Here is a 26,467-nt window from a genome sequence, read left to right as displayed (position 1 = left end):
AGGAGGAAAACAAGGGAGACGGGCGGGCGGGGAGACGGGAGACGCTGAGGAGGAGAGCAGGCCAGGCCAGGCCAGGCTTTGCTCACCAACCGCCTTCTCGCCATGAGAAAGCAAAGCGCTGAAATGAGAAGAGACACAGTCCAGTCTAAGGATGAGCAGCGAGTAGCCAAGCAGAGAGGAGAGGAGGAGCCCTGTGGGAGATTCCCCACCGGAGGACATGCAAAGCTGCACCGCTGCAGTCACACACTCCTCAGTCGCACGCCTCAGCTCCCCTCAAGGCCGTCTATTAACGCCACCAACACCTCCCTTCTCTGCAGAAGTGTCTCATCAAGAAACCGGACAAGGTCATCTTCTGGGAGGCATCAAAGTGGAACAGAGAAAGTGGAACTGAATAATAACCGTGTTTAGAAAATACCCTCTAGACTGGACCACTACGCGGCTACGCCGACTGGCAGCTGGCAGACTTTTACTGGTCAAGCTGGTGACAGACTCTCCAAGGAGCCACAGTTAATAAGCTTGAGCTGTCCTCAACCCCCATCCAGAGTCCTTCACCTCGTCCTCCCACAAAATGCAGCACAACCGAGCTGCAGCGTTGGTCCTCCAAGATTATTTCATTTATTTATTTTTCACCAATTTCTGGGCTGAATAAAACAAAACCTCACTTGAAATTCCCTCCACCTGCAGCTGCTCAGACATGACTTTCAGTCACATGGTCCCTCTGGACCTATGAAACAGCTGCAAAGAAAACCTTTCACCAAACCGTGACCCTCATCAGCAGAGGGGAGTTTGCTTTCTTGGACGTGAATGTGCTCAAATTTCACCATTTTTGATTACTTAAAGAACCAAAGTGTGAGCTACAATGCATAAAAAAGGATGGGAAGCACATACTAGTGGGTGCTGCTTCCATGTTTTAAAGCAAGTGATGATGTGTGGGTGAAATAATTGTGTAAATCAATGTGGCATAGGGTTAGCATTGAAGCCTCAGGAGCATGTCTGTAAAGCTTTGGGGAGAACTTTCTCACTAGTGACGCCACTCACTGGCCCAGCTAGCTTGAGATCATACCTGAAGAGATTCTTTGCTACCTTATTAGCAAAAAAAAAGAAAGAAAAGGGAAAAATGCAAAGAAAACAGACAGTCCAGCAACCAGACACACAGAGAATCCGGTTCCAGGTCAGGTAGCATGTTGGACTGCCAACGACATCGCTTGCTTTTAGAGAACCAGGTTCAGCTCCAGATGATCTGTGCTTCATCTGGCCAATCTGTGGTCCACGGCCGGGAGGGGAGCAGCAACTGAAACTGGATCTGAGCTGCTAAATTAAATTTTTCAGCAGAGTGCGGATGCCTCTTTTTTTTTTTTCTTACTGCATACTCTTTTTTTGCACTCTACGAAACCAGTCAGCTTCTGATATAAATAAAGAAAACATAAAATATTTCATTCCAATCTTCTGAGCTGCCATAGATCTCAACGTTAGGAGAGGACATATTGTCGGGTGGTAAGGGACGAACAAAAACACCCGAAAACACCGACCGCAGCTGTCGGTGTGAGAACAGCACAGATACGACTCGAGCGCTCTGCTTACAGAGGCCGAGATGGGATTAGTGTTACTTGCGTTTTCACACCTTGAAAAACGTCAGAGTCTCCAGAGCATCAAATGTGCAGAGCTCACACCTCCATTTGTCTTCTCTTCCTCACTGTCTCCACAAGTATCTCTGGGCCAAGAAAGGAGAGCTAAAGGAGCTGATTTAGGAACACACACACACACACATACGCACACACACACAGTCTCTGTGATAACAGGGGTTTGTGAAGTGGAAGCCTGCTTTGCAGAACTAAGACCTAGGACAAGTCGTCCTCCTGTCCAGTGAACAGAGAGACAGCATATGAGCCGGGCTCAGAGGCTGCGGTTCACAGGGAGGATACAGCACTGACCAGCAACACTGTTGCTAAGCAGAATCCATACATGTTAGGAGGATCTCCACCAAAGGTGGTGGGGAAACGAGTGCTTTGTCATCATGTTAGCACTTGCTGCCTGCCATCCAGTCCGGCACCACTCCGAGTACACTGGTAGATGCGATACATAGAAAATGCTGGTCACAGTATATTCTGACGCTTGACGTAGGAGCAGAATAATTAGAAAACTACAATCTATGGAGAGCGTTTTGAAATGAACAGATTTGGCGGCGTTGCATGTGGTGGGTGGTTTGGTCCGGGACGCGCTCAGCACACCCCCCTCAGCATCCGCTGAGAGAAACGAGTCACAGTCGCCTCGTTCCCTCACACAGCTGCAAGCAGCGTTTAATAAACTAAAAGTGAATGCTGCACCTCCTTCCTTTGACCCTGGAGGCAGGCAGGCCGTTAGCTCATGTCACTGACATGTCAATCGTTGGGAAAGCAAATAAAAGTCCAACAATAGATGGTCTTCCTCCACCTCGGCCAAGCGTGAACTTTCCGAGGGTTTCCTGCACATGGACCTGCACGGATTATAAACCCCTGCAAAGCTTTGGATTTTCTCCTATTATACAACATCAGTGATTTGGAGAACAGTTGCCACATAATCTGCACTCATCTCGCAAAATCTGTCCAAAACAAACAAAATATTGCACAAAGCAAATTTACTTTAGATTAAAAAAAAGAACTTTGGTGAATAACTAGTTAGTGCATATCTTTTTAAATATGTTCATCTATTAATATTTTGCATATAGAAGCCATGTCCACTTCTTTTCTTTCTTTTTTGCCTTGAAATGTACAAAAAAAGGTCAATTTTGGCATAATTTTGATAACTGATGATTCAATAACCCAAATCCAACTGAAGAGCTTTTTTTTTTTCTTTCCCCCAGACAAACAACAGCTCTGCGAAAAAAAAAAACTAAAACAACACAAGATGGGAATCATCATACTCGTCATCATCATCATCATCATCATCTGAGTCTGGTTTGAAATCAGCCGCTTTGCTTTTGGCTTTGGTCAGTTTTTAATTCCCAGGAACAGCCAGGATGTACCCAGACCGGCTCTTGGTGAAGTCTGGCTGCGACTGGTTGGTCTTTGGCTCCACGATGACCGTGCACTTCCTGCCATTCATGCTGCACTGGATGGGAGACGCGATGTTCACCTGCAGCTTCCTCTTCTCACTGTGGGAGACAAACGCAGAGATGAAACCAGAACGTAGCAGGCACCGTCGACAAATCTAATTCATACACTTATTTGACAGATTTGCATCAATAAGCTGGTATACAGATGTCTGCAGATGTTCTGCTTGGTCATATCAAAAAGGAGCAAAATCTGATTCATTAGTGACCAAAGCGCGAATACAAAACAGACACAAGAGGCTGTTAAAGCCATAGATCATGCTACCCCCCCCCCCCTCCATACAACAGTGTGGACCATAAATCTTCCCCATCCACACAGTTAAACTGTGCTTTAATATCAGCAAACTGGGTCCCACTCTCGCACACACAATACCACCCTTTAACGCAGCACTACGAGAAAAGAACTATTGAAAAACAAACGACCAACAAACTATACATACTCTGCAAGTGGCTGTACTTAAAAGAAAACTGCAAACAAGCGAGGACCGACACAATGAAATATGCTAACCTATAGCTCAAAATACCAAATGTGGACGGAATGAACAATTGCTGCATTTTAATTTTATTCTTAGTGCTAAATAATAAAATGTTTCATCTTGAGGCATTTAAGATGTAAACCCAGATAGCAAAAGATGTTAAATCAATGTTGAATTATGGTCAAAAAAGGTTGATTTTTGGTAAAGGTCGACGATTGATGGCGGATCAACCATCAACCAATCATCCAATTCTAATGCTAACATGTAATCAGTATTCTGTTTGTCGCGGACCAGGCTTCAACATGGATTCAATGTTTCTGCCTAACCATATTTCAACATTGATTCCCTCATATTTTGAATCAGGGGAGGTGAAGACATCCAGCGTTGTAGCGGTCAAACCCAACCATTTCCCGTGTGCACTCGCGTCAGTTCCACCTGGAGTTTAACCATTCCCTGCTGACTGTTGAAGCAGGCTGCCTCCATATCAAACATAACATAACAATGTCGAGACTTTCACCGTAAACTTGAATTGCAAACTAAATAAAATTTCGGATTACATCTAAATGATTCAGATGTTGGTAGAGCTGCAGAAATGATCCCCGACACCAGAGTGACCCCAACACAGGAGACAATACTTGATTAAATAACGGTTTCTATTTTCCTCAGTTACATTTTTTTTTTGTTGATCTAACGAATGGCATAGTCCCAGGGAGACGGATACCTCCTGCTTCTGGAGAAGTTCAGAGCAATGAAACATCTAAACCCCAACGTGGAGGGCTTAAAAAGGGGAACCATAAACTCTTCATGTTCAGACTTTCTGAAGACGGAAGCATTTTTGGCTTCTTCTCTTCCTTAGCTCACATTCCTGCAGCGTGATTCATGTAGTCAGCGCCACGGTTGGCTGTGTCCATGATGGCTTCTTTCTAAGGCTCTTCGGTTTATTAATGACCTGACTCGCACGTTAAGGTTCCCATAAAATACAGATTTATTTGGTCCTCGGCTGTGATGATGAGGAGCTCGCAGACCCTTGTGATAAATCCCACGCAGGCCCACCACCCTGCATCATTCTGTTTACATCAGATCTGACCTGCGTTAAAGCGGACCCTCACTGTGGAAACACACTGAAAGCGTCAAAAACCGCCCGATGCCTGCATCGCGCTGCTTGGTAGATTCACACTATAGTCTGTCGACGCCTGCAGTGGGCGGGGCTTCAAGCTGCGCTGCAGAACTGGAGGGAACAAAGTGCAAATAGTCTACATATATCTATATATAGCTGCACATCTTCAGTTTCCTATTTCACCATGGATCACACTTTGGGAAGCCTTCGTTATATTTTAGCGTTATTTCCACGTATATAAGAGTGAATTTGATGTTCCTTAACAAGGTTGGTCCCGGATCAACAGCAACCATCAGCAGAAGTGAGATGCTTGACATGCGATCTCATCGCATGTCGTTGTTGACGTGTCTGGTGTTTGTTTATTCAACCAGCCTCTCTCCTAAGTTCCCTATAATGGCTTTTTTTTCTCTCTTTTATCAACAGTGACTTCTAAGAAGTTGTTGACTAGTCTTTATAGCAACTTGATCTCCCATTTGTGTCTCCTAGACTGAAATACCGGTGGATCTGTCCTTAGCCCGTTGGAAAACACTATGAGATATGTTTTTGCTTCTTATCACGTTATTTGTTCCCCATTTGGTCTTTCCCAAATGCTTATGCTGTTTTGTGAAGTTTGCTTTCCCTTTCATACAAAAAAAGCAACCTCTTTCACATAAATGTAACAGACTTTTTGTGGAAAATAATCTGGGTATTCATGTTGGCGGTCAGCAGAAGGGACCTGTATCAGTTCCTTTTTGACTGTCAATTTCTTGTCGTCTTGCATCATCTTGATTTCTCCCCGTCATCTCGAGTTTCATTTTGTCTTTGTCATGCTGGAGAGTCAGTCATTGGTTGAAACCAGGGGGAAAACTGTGTCAAACACTCCTTTCTCAGTGCCAGTTGGTGAAATATGAAAGTGCAGTGCCGCCTGGCCATCCATACCCATTAACCCATTATCAATATTCTCTATTTTCACGGCTCTGGCACCCCTTCCATTCACAGCCGTTTCCACTGGTACGGAACGTACCGAACCTATTGCAAGATTTTGGCAGAACTGGTAATAACTAGGGTTGGTTATTATTAGGATTTTCCCCCCCACAATACTAATACTGATAACAATACTGATATTTGCTCTTATACTAATGAGCGACTGACTAAACAGCCACTTCCAGTGATTTTCAAAATAAAACTCCACTTACAAAAAGGGGGAAAAGCGTTAAAGGTATTGTGACATCATTTTTAACATGCTTTTAACACTATTAAAAGTCTTGGCCAACATCCCTCAAATGTGTCTAAAAGAGTGTAACAAGAAAAACTTCATTCTAGTACTCTATTCCTGGCTTTTTATTACAGTGTTTTTTTGCGCCGTGAAAAACGCTTCCTTTTCCCCCTTTCCTGTCAATCATTGCTTCGCTCCTCCTCCAAAACCTCCTCCTCCTCCAGCCATACGCTCACAGCGGCGTCGGAGATTTAAGCCGGGAGCGACAGGCGAAGCATGCACGGAAAAGCAGCACGGCGAACCACAGCAAACAATCATAAAAATAAAAGGCATGCAAGCAGCAGTGTCTCCTTATCTTAAGTCCAGTCAGTGGCCGCGGGTCTTCTTAGCAGTTTTCCTCCGGTGATTAGAACAAAAGAGGCTCTAAACAGCTCCATGTTAAGCCTGATTTATGGTCCGCGTTAAATCGACGCAGAGCCTACGCCGTAGGGTTCAGCGTACGGTGTGCGTCGTCGCGTAACCCTACGCCGTAGGTTCTGCGTCGGTGTAACGCGGAACCATAAATCAGCCTTTATGGTGCGCTGGAGAGGAGAGGAGGCAGGGAGCTGGGTGGAGGGGGCGGTGATTTAGCGGGCCGTTACGTAACGGCCCGCCACCAAACCACATGCGCCGTTTTTGCATAGTTATGCGGAAAATCCCAGAAAGCACACAATACACTGAATGTTAAAAGTTCGTTGTTTTTTGGGTGTAATTGATGTCAAGACACCCAACAAAACACAAAAAATCAAGAAAAATGTGTTTTTCATGTCACAATCCCTTTAATGTCAGTTTATAAAACATGTTAAGCATGTTCAAAATAACCAAGATGGTGGCAGAACTGGTAATAACTAGGACTGCTTATTCTTAGGACCCCCCCATACTAATACTGATAACGATACTGATATTTATTGATACGCTTCTCAGTTATTCTTAGTTCTTATCAGTTGGTCCTGGTGAAGCTGCAGTCTGTCTGCGGTGAGCAGCACTGACACACCGGGTCGTAACGGATTTGGTCATATTGTTTAAACTGTGTTTTGTGATTAATAAGCACGGTTTTTACTTATTTTGCATTGGATCGATGTAGCAAATAAAATCGTTCGGACCATCCAGCTCCTCAACCATCAGTTACGTGTTTCACATGAGCAGTTCAGGTAAAAACGGCAGTCAAATCTGCAAAAATGTCAGTTTGCTGGATGAAATATATTAATTCCTGATAAAATAAGTTTGTTAGTGCACAGCTATGCTCATGTGTGCCTGTGAATGAGTGTAGGATTGTGTGAACATGAAAGTACAATCAGCATTGAGGCTTCTTGCTTCGGGAATCCCAGTCTGTGATTGGACGCTGCCTCGGCGTCGCTGCTGCTCATTTGCATAAAAGTTGAGATTTTTCAACTTCAAATTGATGCTCTGGACGCCTCCAACGCGCTGCTCCCGACGCCTCCGCTGCCTCTGACGCCTCTCACAGCGCGCTTTCATAGAAAAGGAATGGCAGCCGGACGCCTATGACGCACGTGACGCTTTCAGTGTGAATCCAGGGTCAGAGGCGGACCCTTGGAGACGGACCCTGTGTGGACTAATGTAAAAAGGACGACATGCCTGATCGGGTTAATAAACGCGATATTCAGCGATGAAACCGGGGCTGTAGCAACAGCAGAGTATATTTTATGGTTGCTGCAGTTGCATTGTTGAGCACTTTTACCAAAATAAGAGTTAGGATGAGTAAATGTGCACAAAGAAATTGACGCAACCATCCAGTGTCCAGAGTTGTATAATCCAGGTGCCATGAAGTAAAAACCCTGCCATGTTTTTTTTTTTTTTAAACCTTTATTTAACCAGGCAAGCAAATTAAGAACAAATTTCTTATTTACAAGTGCAGCCTTGGGGAGCTAAGATGAGAAGGTTCTGGATCAGCCTGTACATTTAGAACAAGGGTTTTCACTAACGACCATCTACCTGCAGAGGAGCTGGTTTAGTGATTGGTTGGAACAACTGCTGGACTGGATTTTTACTTTATGGCACCTGGATTATACACCTCTGCCTGTATCAAAGCAACCCGTGCTGTCAGGTTGGTGATATCTGGATAAGTTTGATCAATAACAGCACAAAAGTCTTTTACTGAGATTTTACTGATGCTTGAAAAGAAACAGAGAGCTGCTCATCAAACCGCCGCTGCCCACTTTCCTTTTATCCCACTGACATGATATGATCTTGCAGGATGCTCACAAAGTTCTTGGTGTTGTTGGTAAACATGTACGATACAAACAAATATGAAGAACAACAGCAGATGGACCAAACGATGATGCTGAATTGGCCAAAACACACAGGCTCAAGTTGAGGCACTGAGACCGAACCGGGTCTGCGTCCTGCACAAGGTCGGCACCACAGAAGCACCAGAGCTGATCCACCTGCTTCTAAAACAGGTCGTCCTCAAACAGGTTCTCGGATCAGGTTACGACTAGGTTCAGGCTAGGTCCCAACACATTTACATACATTTACAGAACCACTTTTGAAAACATCTTTAGAACGTATGGCCAAAGCTGACGGCTAAGAACACACTGAACACAAGAAGCTGAGTTTCTCCAACCCCCGATTCACCGGAGCTGGAGAGATGAGGAACACTTCCCAGCCTGATTACCGCTGGATTTGAAACATGTACAGGGTTCAGATTAAACCCCCCTGATCTGAAGACTCCTAAGTGAGGCTGCAAGTGTGTGTGTGAAGATTTGAGTGCAGGAGCTGAGCAAATGAAGATAAACAACATAAGGAATGGAGCAGGAGTGCTGCTGAAGGAATGATCCATACGCTGCTCTGGACCGGAGCACTGCAGCAGCCAGGCTTTTAGAGGCTGTCGGATCAGGTCACGTTCTGTCTGAGTGAACGGCTACTTTGCCTCGTTTGCTGTTAAACAGGATCAATGAAGGGAATCAAAGGCTGGGATTATAATGGCAAGAACTGTGAGGCTGATATGGGAGGCAGAAATGTGAGGTGACGTTAATGTGAGAGATAAACGCTGGCTGGCGGAGATGGAGAGGCTGGAGCTCGTCGTGGAAGCGGTGCTGGGAGCTCAAACGCTAAAACCGTAGGAAACAAACATGCACCTCTTTGTGTTCAGTCAAGCGCCTGTCCTGACACACTTTTCTTGGTGACACCATTTAGTGGTCTCCCACCGCTCTATGATCTTCTCCTCCGAATACGGGGGATGAGCGGTGCACCTGGAACGCCGACTTGTTGCACAACATCTACAAGTCATAAACAAGGAGCAGCAGGCTCCTGCTGCCCACGCCGCACGCCTCTGCAGCGTGTGTGCAGCTCTGTGGCTCGGCTTATGCAGGGTGGAAAAAGCTCAGGGTAGCGCTGATGTCGGTTGCCACGGTAACCAGCGTGAACCTAACTCCCCCATCTGCCATGGCTGCCAGCCAGCCAATGGCGGCGTTTGCGTGAGAGTTGGTGATATGTCTCTTCCGCTGGCCATCGCTCGTGCTTCTCCATCGCACTGTAGTGCTGAAATGCCGGGGGGGGGGAGGGGGGGGGGGTTGCGCTGCGCTCCTCGTAAAGGGCAAGCAGGGCTCGCCTCGCTTGCACCGCACACACAAGCACAAGAAACCTCCTCCCAAAGCCCCTGCCGAGTTCACTGAATGGGCCTTTGACACATCTCCTATCCCTTGTGGCCAAAGCTGGCCTATAAATAAATATATATTTTTAAAAATGCACAACCGAACACTTCAAGGCAGATTTAGCATCGCTCTGTGGCTGCTGTGGATCCTGCTTCAGCATCAAAAATGACTATTTACTTTGCAGGCAGAGAGGTGAGTCAACGCCATCTCCGGGCCTGTAGTGAGGATATAAAAGTGTCGGAATGTGACTGATAAGTCACACGGAGCAAACACAGCCTACATGAAATCCCTTTTCTATTTCAATTTGAATTTATTACATTTTCTGACTCCTAAAGGACTAAATGAGAGTACATGTCAAAACATTAGTGTAGACTACAAGTGTCCTGGTGTTACGTAAGTTGCTTGTTAAAACTTGCCCGTATCAGGTTCAAACCTGTAATGGTGTTTTTTCCACAGTTAACATGTGCATGTGTGCATGTGTGCTGTTGGATGCCGACACATGAGAATAAAAGAAAAACATCTGGTGGAACAAGGAACAAGCTGCACCAGAGCTGATGGCCAGTGACAGGCTCCTGATATAAACGTGTCTGCTTGTTGGACATCTTCCCCCCTCCTCACTGCTTTAGCTATTATCTAAATAAGATAAGAGATTAGCTCTGCCAGTGTTTGCACTGTCATTTTGGAACTTCGCCCACAAAACCCAGACATTCCCACCTGTGCTATTTCTCATTTGCAAACACACGCTAATTCGCCTGGAATAGTAAATCTGGAATAGCAATCCTCTGAGAAAAAAAACACGGTCCCTGGCTGGCCTTTCCAGTCAAGAAATGGCCCTGAGTCAGTCAGAGCCCCGAGGGCAGACTCTCTCAACGGAAAAAAAAAGAATAAATCAATTATTTTCCTCCCTTCAACCCCCACCCTTCCCTGCATGCCTCTTTGCCCTTCATGCCATGTGAGCCCAGGCTCTCAACGGTAGCTTCCCTCTTAGCCTGGACGGAGGGAGGCCAGGAGAGCAAGAGAATGAGAGTAAATATAAAAGATAGAAGACTAAATCTCAAAAATTGAGAATAACGCAAAGTGGCTATCAGAAGAGGAATTAAGATATAAAATATGAAGAAAGATAGTGAAATGTACCAGAGTGAGGAAAGCTGTTGCAGGTTGAGAGTGGGGGAGGAGAGGATGAGGGGACGATGTTCAGACTGAAGAGGAAAGACCACCTCCAGTCTGTTTAAGCATCCAGCCCTCTTCTGAGTCACGGCTCCAATAGCCTACCTGGCCGTCCCCTGAGCTGTCTGCTGATGAAATATATATGAGTGGTGCGGGTGGACTTCACCGAAGCTGACTTCTCCTCCAGACTCAAGAGTTGGATCAAAGTGAGCTGCCTGCTCAGTTATAACTGTGGTGACTGACGCGTCTTCAAACGGACAAGCAGAAGCTTAAGAACATTTTAAACATCATCCTTATTTGCTCTCCCAAGTCATGAAATCCAACAGAGACTTAGCATCAAATTAGCATTCTCACACTCGGCACGTTGCAAATCATAATTAACAGACAATAATGTAGTAATCCATCATGGGTGCATCGCGGAGGCGGCGTTAAACAGATCAGTGACAGGAACTAAAGGCTGGGAATAAAATGGAAAGACCTGTGAGGCTGATCAGGGAGACAGAAGTGTGAGGTGTGAGGTGATGCAGGGGGACGGAGACATTGTAGTAAAATATGTGATCCAATTCTATGCCAGGAGTTTGCAAGAAACAAATATTTATCCATGCTAACAACAAGACGTTTACGTGCATGTACCCTGTGTGAGAGGCCATGCACAGAGACTCTGGAGCGTCTGTCCGTCAAAGCTTCCAGGATGAAATCCTCCCCAGAAAAAGCTCAAGTGATGCCACATTTTACAAGGAAACTGTCTCCTTGCATCAATTTTTCCATTTGTAAGACATCAGAGTGATCAAAGCACAGAATAAAGCAAAGAGAGCACCCGTGCACATGCACTAGCAGTGCACTAGCCATGCAGCTGATGGCGTGTGCATATTCTAAGTTCAAGCACCACGAGGTCAGATCTGAGGCGTGGACACGGCAGGATGAGCCTCCTCCGTCACCAGCTGACCACCAGGCTTGTATTCATGCTCTTTGTGCACATGACAGCGCCAGCGACGCACTCTCTCTGCCAAGTGAATCATGTGAAACACTGAAAAAAGGGACACTACAGTCAAGTTGGAAAGTTTTTAGACCCTGTTTTAGTTTCCAACAGCTTATTTTGAAGAGAGAAGGATGTCACATGAAGCAAGTGCAGGAGGAACCCTGATGGGTTTCTTTAACTTATGAATGAAGAAATGCAGTGGCTGATGCAGGAAAACAAAGGTTGAGCTGAAATTGAATTAAGTATTTGAAATTTGAAAATGGATTCAGTTCGTTTCAAGTCACAAAAAACTTAACACTTTGATATTATATTGCAGTATTTGAGGGCAGAGATAGGAGAGAGAGCTGCCTGCATTTTAAAAGCACCTTGATTGAGAGAAGTATACAGAGGACTATGTGGACACTTTTCTGTGTTTGATAGATAGATAGATAGATAGATTTATTATAGTACCCTTGGGTAAATTTGGTTCACAGTGAGTGCCTCCTCATACAATATAAAACCATACACTCAACAACACAGGATAAGATAAAGTGACAACAGTGCTTTGGCTAAAAGAACAAAGAACAAGAAGAACGGCCCCAAGATAAGAATCAAAATAAGTTAAAACATCAGTAGAAAAAAAAACAAACAAAAAAAAAAAACACTAAAATATTAAAACCAAGCAAAGGGATAAAAAATGTGCCTTTTCATAAAAACAAGATAAAGGAAACAACACAAAACATAAATACAAAGTTATGTTGCAGTTCCCTCACTTATTGATAGCACTGATGGCTGCTGGTACAAAGCTATTTTTATAATGTTTCGTTTTGCAAGCAGGTACCCTGAACCTCCGACCTGATGGGAGCAGCTGAAACTCACATTTAAGGGGGTGGGAGTTGTCTTTTAAGACCATTTATTTGGAGTCTGAAGTTACAGCCAAGTCAAAATCATCTTGGCCCCCGTTCAGATCTTGCACCGAACTGCATCAGGAAACCTGATTCCAAGCGGCCAGCGCTAAATGCATGTTTAAACTGTGCAGTAATGTCTACCCAAATGTGTCCTGAGTGATCAGATCTCATATTCTAGCACTGAATACTAATAAACATGCACATCATCTATGTTTGCAAACTCCAAATGCAAAAGCTTTAATTGCCACAGGCAGCAGGAGGGACCTGAAGTTAAAGAAATGAATGAAACAAGACAAAAGGATCTACCACAAACACATCCTGACACAAAGGATATGTTGAACACAAGTGAGTGTAAATAAAACAGAATGGAAGATGCATCCCGACCAGCAAGATGAGCGCTTTCTTGTGGTGACTCGCCCGCAAAAATCAAACAAACCAGCCGATGATGTCAGTCCCCGAATACTTCCCAGGACACTTCCATGTTCAGACTACGAAGGGAATGTGGACACAAGTGTCCCAGACCACCTTCAGAGGCGCCCTGATTCCATGGACCTGAATCCATCCTGGAACGTGTCCAGACCTTCTGATCCAATTTCCAGGGATGGAATGTCTGAACAGGGTCCGTGTTTAGGGTTGTCCAGCTCTGAAAACATGTCACTTATCCCTGTACGGTTTTTAGTCATCATAGACCTAGATCAGAGTAGAATTGTGTGTATCTTCATATCACTCTGCATTGATCCTATTCTTCACCTGAAGCAGGTAGCAGAAAGCTTCGCCACTGATCTGACTGCACCACATAGCTAGTAACATGCATTTATATACATTTATTTATTACACAAATCGCAGGTTAAAGCGAGGAAGTGTTTCACGTACAACCATATATATAAGAAACACACACGCGGCAATACCATCCTTTCTGTATCCTGTTTCTCGGATTTACCGTAAGCTTTAAAGCCATCCCATGTAACCGAAGAAAAAAGGTTGTGTAGGATCAAAGGGAACATTTAAAAATAACAAGAAAAGAGATGCTTAATGTTTTGATTTGGTGTTCTTTTCATGTCTCTCCAAACGTCTCCCTCCCGTCTTTGCTGCCCACTCAACTACATGGATATGGAGCCAGCACCAGAACTGACACATCATCTCTCTTCCTCTGTCTCTCACATGGCTGCAGCGCACGTTTTCACGTGCTCCCGTGTGCTCCGCTAGCGCTGGAGAACAAATGAAAAGATGCAAGCGGCAGCACAAATACTCGAGACCCACACCTACACCCAGCTAAAAATAATCCCGGACCGCTCATGGGTGGAATAAGTTCTCGTCCTGGAACATTAGAACAAAACGATGAATGTGAGATCAGGTGGCTCTAGCAGTCTGGATGGATGGAGCTGAAACGACTTATCTACCGTCGTTTTAAAGCGCCCGTTCCTCCGATTGGTTCAAAGTGTGAATACTGCCTGAGAGGCTTTCTGAGCACGGCTCTTTAATTAGCATGACTTTGCCTGAGTCGTGCAGTTTTTGGTAGAACTGCAACTGCAGATACGGTGTATAAATAATAGAGAAATGCAGAGAGAGAGAGCAGTTTTCATGGAACAGAGCAAGAGCAAGACTGGAGATATTACACCGGGGTTAGAAAGACAGAATCTACCCTGCAGATCATTCATCTTTGGCTGTAAGCCTCAACTCCCCTAAAGTACAACTTATTTAACTTTTGACTTTAACTTCATGCAATTTTACTGTCAGTCTTGCAAAAACATCCTATTAAGTGTTGCAGAGACAGACAATAAAGCTGTAACACAGAAAGCACAGCTCTTTAGAGTGAATAGAGGAAGCCATAATGTCCAGTCTGCATTGGTTGGGACCTAAATTAAACATTTGATCAAATGCTGTACTAAAACCTTCAACCAGCACCTATGCTTGCAATATTCACCACGCTGTGAAAATGGAGCAGACCTGAGCACAACTATTCTCCCCGCTCAGATCGCTTCTCGCTCTTATCTCTCCCGTTGAACCTGAATAAAAGGAATATGTGGTCAAAACGATACAGATTACAAAGTAGGTCATAAAACAGGGTGAAACTGCACTAGCAGCAAAAAAGAATCCTATTGATTAAGTTGTCTGCAGGGGGGAACAGACAAAGAGAGCAAGAGAACAGGGACTGAGGAATACGAGTTCAGAGGTGACACTCCTCCCAACATCAAAGCAGCTGAACGCCGGCCTGCTCCAGGCCCAGGCTTCAGACGAAGGAGAGAAAGCCTGGCAGCTGCTGACAAAGTGGTCAAAAACAAGCCCAAAAATGTCCCATAAGACAAATTAGACTGCAAAACACTGCCAGGAAATCATCCTGCAAACTCCCATGGCAGCATATGAAGCTTGAGCATAAAAGACTCTCAAACTTTTTAATATTCAAAGCTAGTAGTTCTTTAAAGAAAACAAAAAAAGGACAGTCAGCAGGACCTGGACTGCTGCAGTCCGGGTACAGAGACCTTGACTATCAGTGTCCGCTGAAAGCCCCAGGAGCATCTTGAAGAGAGTCTGTTTGTGTGGAGATATGAATCTCTTAAGCACATCTGGTTCTCTGGTTTAGATTCAAAATGATCCAAATAATCAGACAAAGCCTTTAAAATACTGATGAAGACAGTAATCCATTGAGCAGAGGACCACGACAGCTAAGAATCGATAAAGAAGATCTTTTCATACCTTTAAACTGAATCAAGTTACCGTGCAGTTGTTCTTCTGCCGCTTGCATGCAGGCCTGACTGAAAGGTGAGAGGAACTGAGTCTGTTGGTTGCCTTAGGCAGACTTGAAATAAAATAAAATATCCACATCATTATATGAACACGATTATAACAAACTGAACGACATGGTATTAAATTAGATTGAACTGCACCTCATTGGTTTGAAATTTTAACTCATTTAGTGACCTGAGATGACCGAATTAAACGACATAATGGAGGAATGCAAACTCGTCTACTCAGTAAACACCAATTTTTGCAAACTCTGTCCCACATATAATAATAATAAATAATAATAATAATAATAATAATAATAATAATAATAATAATAATAATAATGTATTATGTTCAAATATTAAAAGTTGAATCAGTGTTTTACTCTGATTAAACTCTTGATTAAACTCTGATTACTCTTGTTTTGTGAGATTACATTATTTGAAGTCCATAGCAATTTCTGACAGAAAGGGTTTATGCTCCTCACTCAGGGCACTAGACACATTTACCAAGACACTAAAAGCCTCTCAGTGTCCTCTTTCCCGGGTTTGGGGTTATTTTAGAAACTTATGAAAGACATGAGATCTCTCAGATCAGTTGGTAACAGCTTACTCTACTTTCTGTGCAAAGCTTACTTTGAGATTAAAGGGGAACAAAAAGGATGTGAGATGTATGAACCGAGACGTATGAACCGACTTTTCTGTCTCAGTAAAAAGAAACGAAGTGTCACACCAACTACTCGTGCAGGGAAAACCTCTTTATTGGTGAGCAGCTGGAATATACTGAATATTTTTTGTTCAAGCATTTATAGAAGATAAAACTACAGATCTGTGAAACTCATGGCTGCCTTACGTGTTCTGTGTACTTACAGTTAAGTCTAAACTCTCTGCTTCATGTCTCTCTCTTTCTCTGACCATTCCTGTCCATGACTCAAAGGCAAGAAAAAAAACACAACAACTTACCAAACTTTACTATTTCAATTGGATTTAACCACAGGAGAGCAGGAGAAAGAGGATACGGCAACATGTGTGCGAACCGCTGGGGGGTTCTCCAAAGATCAGCTGCGGACAAACTCCACTTATTCCCACTGGACAGCAGCTGAAGGATAGCTATCAATAACAACTATATGCTCAGGCTGCTCTGACGGCCCTGTTTAACTAAAGGGCACGCTTCTCACCACAAGATTTGAAGATTAGAGGCGGAGGAAACATGCATAAAGACATCCGTCTCCGGGGGTTACCGTGGCCGCTCCGCAGATGGTGGAGGCCGGCCCACGCTGCTCAGTCATTACAGCCACACAGCAGGATGCTTTAACAGCACCGGGGATTTGCAGGACGCTAACTCGGTGCCCGACGCCGTCTTCTGTGAAAATTGCAAAACCAACCTGCTGAATATCAATAACCAGTCAGCTGAGTCTTTGCCGTTTTCGTTAAGGACACCTTCCCATATCATATCTCAAAAGAATTCACTAGGATCAAATTACACAGATCAATACGCTGACACACCCCGCAGGAGATAAAAAACACGGGCAGCTTCAATTAGTTGCTCATTACTGAAGGGAGACAGCTCACTTGTCAAGTGGTTACCAGTTTTGTTCATTGAAGCCAATCAATGTCCCATCAAAGGTTCCTCTATTTCCATCTCCTGACGGTCGTCGTCAACTTTTATGTGGTTGGAAAATTTTGAAGTCTAAGATGTGTATAATAAAAGCTATATCATTTATTCCTATTTCACAGCTCAATCCACAGGAATCATGGAAGTAAAGTTACAGGAACATGTGCTTTTTATTTTATTACATTTTCCAGAAAAATGCCTTCTGGGCTGTTTTTGACTTTCCAAATTTAAGTGAACCGGCACCACCATTTATTTTCTTTTTGTAGGTATAAAATTATACAGTTTGTTTTGATATTCATTGCCTGTCCAAAAAAAAAAGAAAGTCACACACTAATATGTCGTTGGACCTCCTTCAGCTTACATGACGCCACGCATTGGCTGCAGCATCGTTTCAAGGGGCATTTATTCCTGTCCATGATCTTGTACTGAGGATGGAGAGTTGGACCGCTGCACACAGTCTCCTCCAGAACATCAGGGATTCTCAACTGGATTAAGGTTCCTGTTGTGGCCAATCCACGTGTGAAAATGACGTCTGATGCTCCATCAACCGCCTTGGAATATGACCGTACCATCAGGGAATAATCACATCCATTGATGGAATAACCTGGTCATTCAGTATATTCAGTTTTAAAAAAAATGGCTAGTGTTAGCTTAGTTAAAAAAAATATATATATAGGTTGAAAGAATCCTGTCAACGATGACACACAGAACAAAAGTCCTCAATTATATCCTTTGTGTAATTTGAAGTTAACTGGGTTCTTTTCCAACTGTTAGCTTCAGTTTTAGCTTTAGTTTCATGTTTAGCTATGATAACTGGCAGCAGCTGGACGACTGTGTCCTGTCATGTGGTGAACATCCTTCTCCTTTGTCCTTTTGTTCAGAGTGCTGGACAAGTATTTTGTGTCATGCTTTTTATGATTAAATGTAGGTAGATTTACCTCTCTTATGTTTCCCCCAGTACTTTAAATAGCTAATATTTTTAGTTCATCTGAAAGCTTATCTGTACCTTAATATTGATGTTTTCCTCACTGTTGCATAGATGTCATATCAAATTCCTCCATGGAGGAAAAACTCCAGGACAGCAGGACACATTTTTCCGAGGGTTTATCAGATAATCTCTGATGAACAGCAGCGATAATTAAGTCAAATGGAAAGGCACCAAGGTTGTGCTGGTGTTTGAACGCATGTGTGGAGGTGTAATGAATGAGTGTTGTTATAGAGGTGGCAAGAGGGTGCGGAGGTGGGGGACTTGTGGATTGATGGCAGGTGGGAAAATAAGACAGGAGGGGGGGGAACAAGAGGTCTGACTTCGAGATGAGATGAGGGATAGAAGAAATGGTTAAGAGAGAAGAAGAAGAAGGGGTGGAAACAGAGGAGAGGGGAGGCGGGCTGTTGTGCTGAGGTTGGTAATAATTGGCCTGACAGTGGGAGATGGTATGGTGCTGTTGCTGGGTGGAACATGTGTGTGTGGGGGGGATGGGGTCATGAGCCGAACGTAAAGGGCAGGCAGGAGAGAGACTGGCCATGATAGACCACGATGCTGCACAGCACTCAACTGTAATATATATATATATATATATATATACATATATATACACACACACAGTGGGGAGAACAAGTATTTGATACACTGCCGATTTTGCAGATTTTCCCACTTGAAAAGCATGTAGAAGTCTATAATTTTTATCATAGGTACTCTTCAACTGTGAGTAATGGAATCTAAAAAAAAATCCAAAAAATCACATTCTATGATTTTTAAGTAATTAATTTGCATTTTATTGCATGACATAAGTATTTGATCACCTGTCAACCAGTAAGACTTCCGGCTCTCACAGACCTGTTAGTTCTTCTTTAAGAAGCCCTCCTGTTCTCCACTCATTACCTGTATTAACTGCACCTGTTTGAACTCGTTACCTGTATAAAAGACACCTGTCCACACACTCAATCAAACAAACTCCAACCTCTCCACAATGGCCAAGACCAGAGAGCTGTGTAAGGACATCAGGGATAAAATTGTAGACCTGCACAAGGCTGGGATGGGCTACAGGAGAATAGGCAAGCAGCTTGGTGAGAAGGCAACAACTGTTGGCACAATTATTAGAAAATGGAAGAAGTTCAAGATGACGGTCAATCTCCCTCGGTCTGGGGCTCCATGCAAAATCTCACCTCGTGGGGCATCAATGATCATGAGGAAGGTGAGGGATCAGCCCAGAACTACATGGCAGGACCTGGTCAATGACCTGAAGAGAGCTGGGACCACAGTCTCAAAGAAAACCATTAGTAACACACTACGCCGTCATGGATTAAAATCCTGCAGCGCACGCAAGCTCCCCCTGCTCAAGCCAGTGCATGTCAAGGCCCGTCTGAAGTTTGCCAATGACCATCTGGATGATCCAGAGGAGGAATGGGAGAAGGTCATGTGGTCTGATGAGACTAAAATAGAGCTTTTTGGTCTAAACTCCATTCGCCGTGTTTGGAGGAAGAAGAAGGATGAGTACAACCCCAAGAACACCATCCCAACCGTGAAGCATGGAGGTGGAAACATCATTCTTTGGGGATGCTTTTCTGCAAAGGGGACAGGACGACTGCACCGTATTGAGGGGAGGATGGATGGGGCCATGTATCGCAAGATCTTGGCCAACAACCTCCTTCCCTCAGTAAGAGCATTGAAGATGGGTTGTGGCTGGGTCTTCCAGCATGACAACGACCCGAAACACACAGCCAGGGCAACTAAGGAGTGGCTCCGTAAGAAGCATTTCAAGGTCCTGGAGTGGCCTAGCCAGTCTCCAGAACTGAACCAAATAGAACATCTTTGGAGGGAGCTGAAAGTCCGTATTGCCCAGCGACAGCCCCGAAACCTGAAGGATCTGGAGAAGATCTGTATGGAGGAGTGGGCCAAAATCCCTGCTGCAGTGTGTGCAAACCTGGTCAAGAACTACAGGAAACGTCTGATCTCTGTAATTGCAAACAAAGGTTTCTGTACCAAATATTAAGTTCTGTTTTTCTGATGTATCAAATACTTATGTCATGCAATAAAATGCAAATTAATTACTTAAAAATCATACAATATGATTTTCTGGATTTTTTTTTTTTAGATTCCGTCACTCACATTTGAAGAGTACCTATGATACAAATTACAGACTTCTACATGCTTTTCAAGTGGGAAAACCTGCAAAATCGGCAGTGTATCAAATACTTGTTCTCCCCACTGTGTGTGTATATATATATATATATATATATATATATATATATATATATATATATTAATTTAATATTTATTAAAAATGGTTATTGGTGCAATCTATGATAACTATACATGGTTTGAATTTGTTGATGTTATAAAATGTATGAATATGTATTGATTTAAATGTTAAACGGAAAGATTTTTTATTTTTTTCTTTATTTTCTGTTTTTCCTTTCTTTTTTTATATGCTACCTCTTTAGGTTTGCTTTTAATTTTTGTCTGTATATTACGTGTCGGACCCCAGGAAGAATAGCTGCAGTTTTTCTGTAGCTAATGGGGATCCAAATAAAACTACAAACTCAACTGGTGCTTTCAAGCATGCAGAGATTCAAAAGATGGCCTTACTGTACTGTAAGTATTAGTGCACACCTTCCGCATGCACACGAGCATGAGTGAAGCTCCTACGGGATGCAGAGCCAGCTACTCTGACAGAAAGTGTCCATGTAAGGGATTTAATATAGTGCAAGTCAACAGATGGGCATGCATACGCCGGTGAGAACCGGCTCAAACAAGCACACACTGTAAAGGCAGCCTGCATCTACACACAATTTCCCCCCTCCAGTTGAAACCAGAGCAACCAGACATGCTGCTAAATAAATAGCATGCATTCATTTAATTCCATCTGTACATGTTTATACACAACACACGCGGTAAATAGAGTCAACATCCAGTAATTCTTGTAGGAGCAATGAGCGCTAAATTTATGACGCATTTAAGAAAAAATAAAGGTCGCAACCTGTGAACCTTTCATTCAATATTCGCTTTTGATCTGTTTGTAATTAGTGTCTGATTGACTCCAGCAGAAATTCATCATGGGATCAGGAACCGAGGCGGCATTAAAGAGCATTCTGCATTCAAGCAGAGGTCTAAATGGCACATGTGAGAACTGGGATTTGGCTTAAATGAGGACAGTCAGAAGCAAAACAAATACAAACGCTCCTAAATGAAGCAATACCAGTCTGGATAATTCATTGAGGCTGCAATTAAACTTCAGAGGAGAGTTTTTCACGCAAAACTGATCCTTGCAGAGAGCATGAACTACAGTAAATCCAGCGGCGCTTATCTCTGCCCCTCAGAATGCACTTGAAACGAGGCTTCATAAATATGTCCCAGATAGTTGAATGTATCAAAGGGTCAAAGCCAATTACATCCCTGCAATCTTGTTTATGAGAGCTCAGACAGTTCGTGAGAATGGAATGATCAGCAGAAAGATCAGCTGCAGAAAGCAGCTGAACATTTTTTCCTGGTAACACACACACACACACGGGCTGAAATGTTAGCATTTTTGAGTTTCCATGAGTCTTTGCCTTTTGATAAATCAATCAGCTAATTGTTTAATTTATGAACGCTGAGAAATGCTCAATTTGTCAGAGATCAAAGACATGTTTAAAAATTGTTTTGGTCAACTACAAGAACAGTAAATGGAATTCGGTCTGTAAAAATAGAGGTTTAGTTTTGTTCTAAAGCGCTGCATTTGTACTTGGAAGGTGTAGGTGTGCAGCCGCCCCGCACGTTCAAAAGAGCTTTACGGCTCTCAGGCGGTCCACCTTCAGGCTGAAGGCAGCAGTGGAGACTGACTGCAGGATCCTTGCAGGGAAATGCAAGTGAAGAACAGCAACAGCAGGGAGACATACAGTACAGTATGTTCTGTCCAAATTCACCCACTGCTCGCTATATAATGCACTACTCCACAGTCAATGTAGGCTGGTTCATGTAGGACACTATGAAGACAGCCCAGCAGCAACATGAACATTAGGACCCTACTGACATGATTTTGTCAGCACTGTTCATTAAGGTCCCTGCTGTCAAAGAGGTAAAACGTAAAGGATTGGTGCCTGCTAATGCAGTGGCAGTGTCATTTCCCCTTCAACTGGAAGGGTGCCAGATTGATTGCCCTATCCCCTTACAGTGTCCGTCTCCAGCCTGTGGAACATGCAGAGGGCTGTGCCAGGATGGGCATCTGATGTAAAACCAGTGTTAAAACAGTATGAGGAACCATGGCAATCAACCACGGCAACCCTGAAAGGAGAAAAGAAAAGAAATTGTTGTTGGCACTGACTCATCAACTGGAGAGGTTATACAACCTTAAAACCGGCAGAATGTATGGATCATTATTATCATTATTTTTTCCTCTCTGTAGTGAACAAATCATGATGACACGGTTTCTGTGAAGCCTGATGTGGAGGTTTTTATTGCTGAGCGGATGCTCAGTGTTATGAAGCTAAACAAGCCACAAAGGCTAAAAGCACAGCTAGTTGATCACACAACGTGGAGTCTTTCATTGTTGATGTAGTCAGTGTAACTCCAGTGTGTAACTCCATCTCTAAAGGGAGAGAGCCCAGATGTCCAGTGGAAGAAACTTATCTTGCCCGTTTTATCAGCAATCTTGTTCCTTCGGTCACTACCCACAGGTCATGAGCACAGGTAAGGGTAGGAAAATAGTAGGGCTGGGCGATATGGACCAAAAGTCATATCTCGATATTTTCTAGCTAAATGGCGATACTCGATATATATCTCGATATTTTTTCTGTGCCTTAATTGGGGTTTCCCCCAAAACATTATAGCATAGCATCTCTGTTAGCATCATTTTTTTCTGAGGCAAACCCTTAAAAAAACAGTCAGTTTTAATACAAAGCCTCGTGCCAAATGTCACACAGGTACCTTTATTAACAGAGGTCTGCACAATATCAAAATGTATAAAACAAATGAAATAAAAATAAACTGCCTGCATATATAGAATAAAAATGCTTCTTGAATAAAATAAAACAAATATCCCTTTCCTGCATAACAATTACATTAAAATACACTGTGCAATTAATACAATGTAGACAGTAACAGGCAGACTTTTCCACTGAGGTTGACAGTTGTGCAAATAACAAAACATTTGTAAAACATTCAAGTCAATTTGTCACAAAATAAGCTATATCAAAAACATTTAAAAAAAATGTGAATTTTTTTTTTTTTTTTTTTAATCGATATAAACGATATTGTCTCGTACCATATCGTGTTTGAAAATATATCGATATATATTAAAATCTCGATATATCGCCCAGCCCTAGAAAATAGACTAACTGGTAAATTGTGAGCTACACCACACAGGACTAGAGAAACATGGTTGAATACCTTCTCCAAGTCCGCAAAGCACATGCAGACTAGTTGGGCAACTCCCACGCCCCCTCCAGGACTCTACTGAGGGTGCAGAGATAGTCCACCATCCCACGGCCAGTATGAAAACCACACTGCTCCTCCTGGATCTGAGGTTCGACCATCCGATGCACCCCCCTCTCCAGTAAGCCTGAATAGAGCTTACCAGTGAGGCGGACCCTCCTCTCCCCCTTCTTAAAACGGGGACCACCACCCCAGTCTGCCAATGCAGAGACACTGTCCCTGATGTTAGTGCGATGCCGTAGAGGCATGGCCACAACATCCAGAGCCTTGAGGAACTCGGTTCCTTCCAATCTCTCAGGTCTCGTCAGCATTAAAAGACCCCCAGCGACTTATGCCTGTTGAAGTCACTGAAATGAGAGACATCTACCTCTTCAAAATATTGACTGTTGCTGCTAAGAAGGCCCTGACAAGACTCTGGATGAGAAGCGATCCCCCAGGACTGAGACAATGGCTCGACATTGTTGAAGAAATATACGCCATGGAAAAATTGACTTTTTGTTTGAGAATTAGAGGAAGGGATTTTGCTCAAAAGTGGCAAAAATGGTCTACATTTAAGGTCAAATCCCAGCCATGCCCTTAAAGAAGGGAAAGAAAAGAATGTCAAAATATTACATCTCCCCCAGGTAGTTATGTTATGATTGTTACTATCATTTTTTATTTTTATTATAATTTTTTTTCCCTTCTCTTTCCTTTTTGTGTAACTTGAAAAAGACAAAATAAAAAGTATAAAAAAAAAAAAAAAAAAGACCCCCAGCAAAAAGAGGGAGTCCCGGCAGAGGCACCTTACGGTCCCTCATCCAAGAAATCCAACCAGAAATCTAATTTATTCAAATGAGCACTGAATGTTCTTAAAAATAAAGAGTTACCCCCATTTGGATCCCCAATATTAATGGCTATATTCTAATTGGAATCATACTGTATAAATCACATTTGAGAAGCTATCTAAATTGCTTTAAATCAAAGAGTAAATCTAGTGATTTAGCAGAAAGATGTTGTGTATATTTGACACAGTCACCCAGTTAAGTCAGCTTGTACCCACATCTCAGAGCACAATATGCTGCTATTATTAGTGCAAACACCTCTGCAGCACACCTCAGTTGATTTGTCCTTCAGTGAGAGACAATAGGAGGATGAGGAAGGGAGGTAGGCTGGCAATGAGTCTGGGCTCTCTGCAGTGGAAAAGTAGGTCAGCTCAACGCTTTCATTCATACAGAAGCTGCAAGACACACCACACATTTCTACACCATCAGCATCAGCTCTAATGTATACTTCCACATTCTGCAGGGATAAACACACATTCTTAGTCACAAGAGAGAAAAAAAAATCCCAATCGCTCCGTCTTGGCCACTCGCCATCCATCAGTCCACCTAAGCCGCCCTCCTCCCCCAGGCTGCAGTACGGTGCCAGTGAGACGGGTAGAACTACCCGCTGGCCCACATAACAGCTACTTGCAGAGAGTGTCTGATTCTTTGTGTGTGGGGGAGTGCCAACGTGACTTTGAAAATTGGAAAAAAAAAAAACAATAACGTTTGAGGCCATGCAGCTCTTTGACACATTCATCTAAGGAACATCAAAATCTATACTTATTTTTGAGTTAGTTTAAAATATGTGACACAATCAGATTAAACAACAATTAAAGATGATATTTGGTTGAGTACATCATTCCTTTTTTATGTCTTGTGTTAAGGGTGCACTGCAGAATGAAATAATGAAGAATTAATGTGCAGCACTTTACTGTCTTAAATGTTAAATAAAAGCTTTTGACATATTCCATCTGCTCATGTCTTCATATTACATTCATGTTATTTTTGTTTGATACTGTTCAGTTTTCTTCGCATGCATCTCTGTCTCTTTGCTCCGTCTGTGGTCTGGGATAAGATGTGCTGTTATTATCTGCAGCCAGCAGGGTTATTAATGGATCACATACGTATCAGACAAACATGGATCCAATGGTTGCCATGGGAACTACATCCGCAGCGCCCCAGAAAGGGGGGCGGGGGATCACGGGAGGAGGAGAAGTGGAATGTGAAGAGAAAAACAAGGGGGGAGGGGGAGGAGCAGCAGCGGGCCTGGTGAGGGATAGAGGAAGAAGAAATGGAGAAGGAGGGGTGGCGCGACGGAGGAGGAGAGAGAAGCCCACTTCTATCAGTGTGAAATATTTGATTCAGCAGAAGGGGTGACCTTGGAGTAGAAGACAAAGGCAGATTCTCTCCCCCTCTCCGTCTGCTTTTCTTATCACTCCTCCTTCCTCTCGGGCTTCTTTCATTGTGCTATAATAAACAATATTAGTGCCATCTTCAGTTAACATAGAAAAGACACAATGGTAAGTTTAGTGAAGTCCTCTTTTTGTTGTAAAGTACCAACCAGTCACTATAGCCAAAACATTCAGGCACAGATTTGATTCTTACAGACAGACACATGAATGTGTGACCTTAACGTACAATTAAGTATTTATTTTTTCCAACTTTCATCCTTTGCACAACAGACTCACATACTTTGAGCTTCCAGGTGGACTTTGCAACTGCTGTGTTTTGTAACAGCTTTGTGAATTATGACAACAATCCCAGATCTGTCAAAATGCTGGCTGCAGATCAGCTCTTTGCATGTTAGAGTCCTGAAGGCGTGTATTAGGACAGTCCGCATGTCATTTGTGGACTCGAGGCAGCAGTTTGACGCTGTCCTTTGGGATACTCTGTGGGGAGTCCTATAGGAGGACGGGACACCGAGTCTGTCATGAGCAATTTAGCCCGTAAATCAAGGGATTTATCCTGGGAGCTGGATGCTGCCAGGGCTAGCCATCGTCATCAATTCTGTTCTCAATTTTTATGGAGAAAAATTCTCCAGCTGTCACTGGAGTAGTTTGCATCCAAGTGTGAAGCGGCAGGCATAAGAACCTGGACCATGGAACCATGCTCGGTTAGAAGAGGGCTGGCGGTGTGACATCTAAGGTCATGCAGACTCTGTGCTGGTCTGCAATGGTGAAGAGACAACTGAGCAAGACTGTTTACTGATCAGTCTACGATCCAGACCTGACCTATGGTCACAAACTGACAAAAAAAGAGATTGTGGTTATAAACAGGTGAAATTACTTTCTTTTGAAGGGTGGCTGGACTCTCCCTTCGAGTTAGAGTAATGAGTGCGTTTACATGGGAAGT

General features: G+C 43.4%; 1 protein-coding gene across 1 annotated transcript in view; it reads right to left on the bottom strand.

Moving 5' to 3' along the window:
• Positions 1–1,232: 1,232 nt before the first annotated feature.
• The window catches only part of myo1d (myosin 1D), a 140,307-nt gene continuing 115,072 nt past the window's right edge, over positions 1,233–26,467 (bottom strand). Inside the window, exon 22 of the mRNA XM_061708988.1 lies at positions 1,233–3,130. Within this exon, the coding sequence (XP_061564972.1) occupies positions 2,974–3,130 (157 nt within the window). The 3' untranslated portion in view covers positions 1,233–2,973. The remainder of the gene's footprint in view (positions 3,131–26,467) is intronic.

This window comes from Cololabis saira, chromosome 19 (genome assembly GCF_033807715.1).
Source record: "Cololabis saira isolate AMF1-May2022 chromosome 19, fColSai1.1, whole genome shotgun sequence".
NCBI lineage: Eukaryota > Metazoa > Chordata > Actinopteri > Beloniformes > Belonidae > Cololabis > Cololabis saira.
The sequence above is the reverse complement of the archived record's forward strand: the minus strand, read 5'-3'. Positions and strand labels throughout refer to the sequence as shown.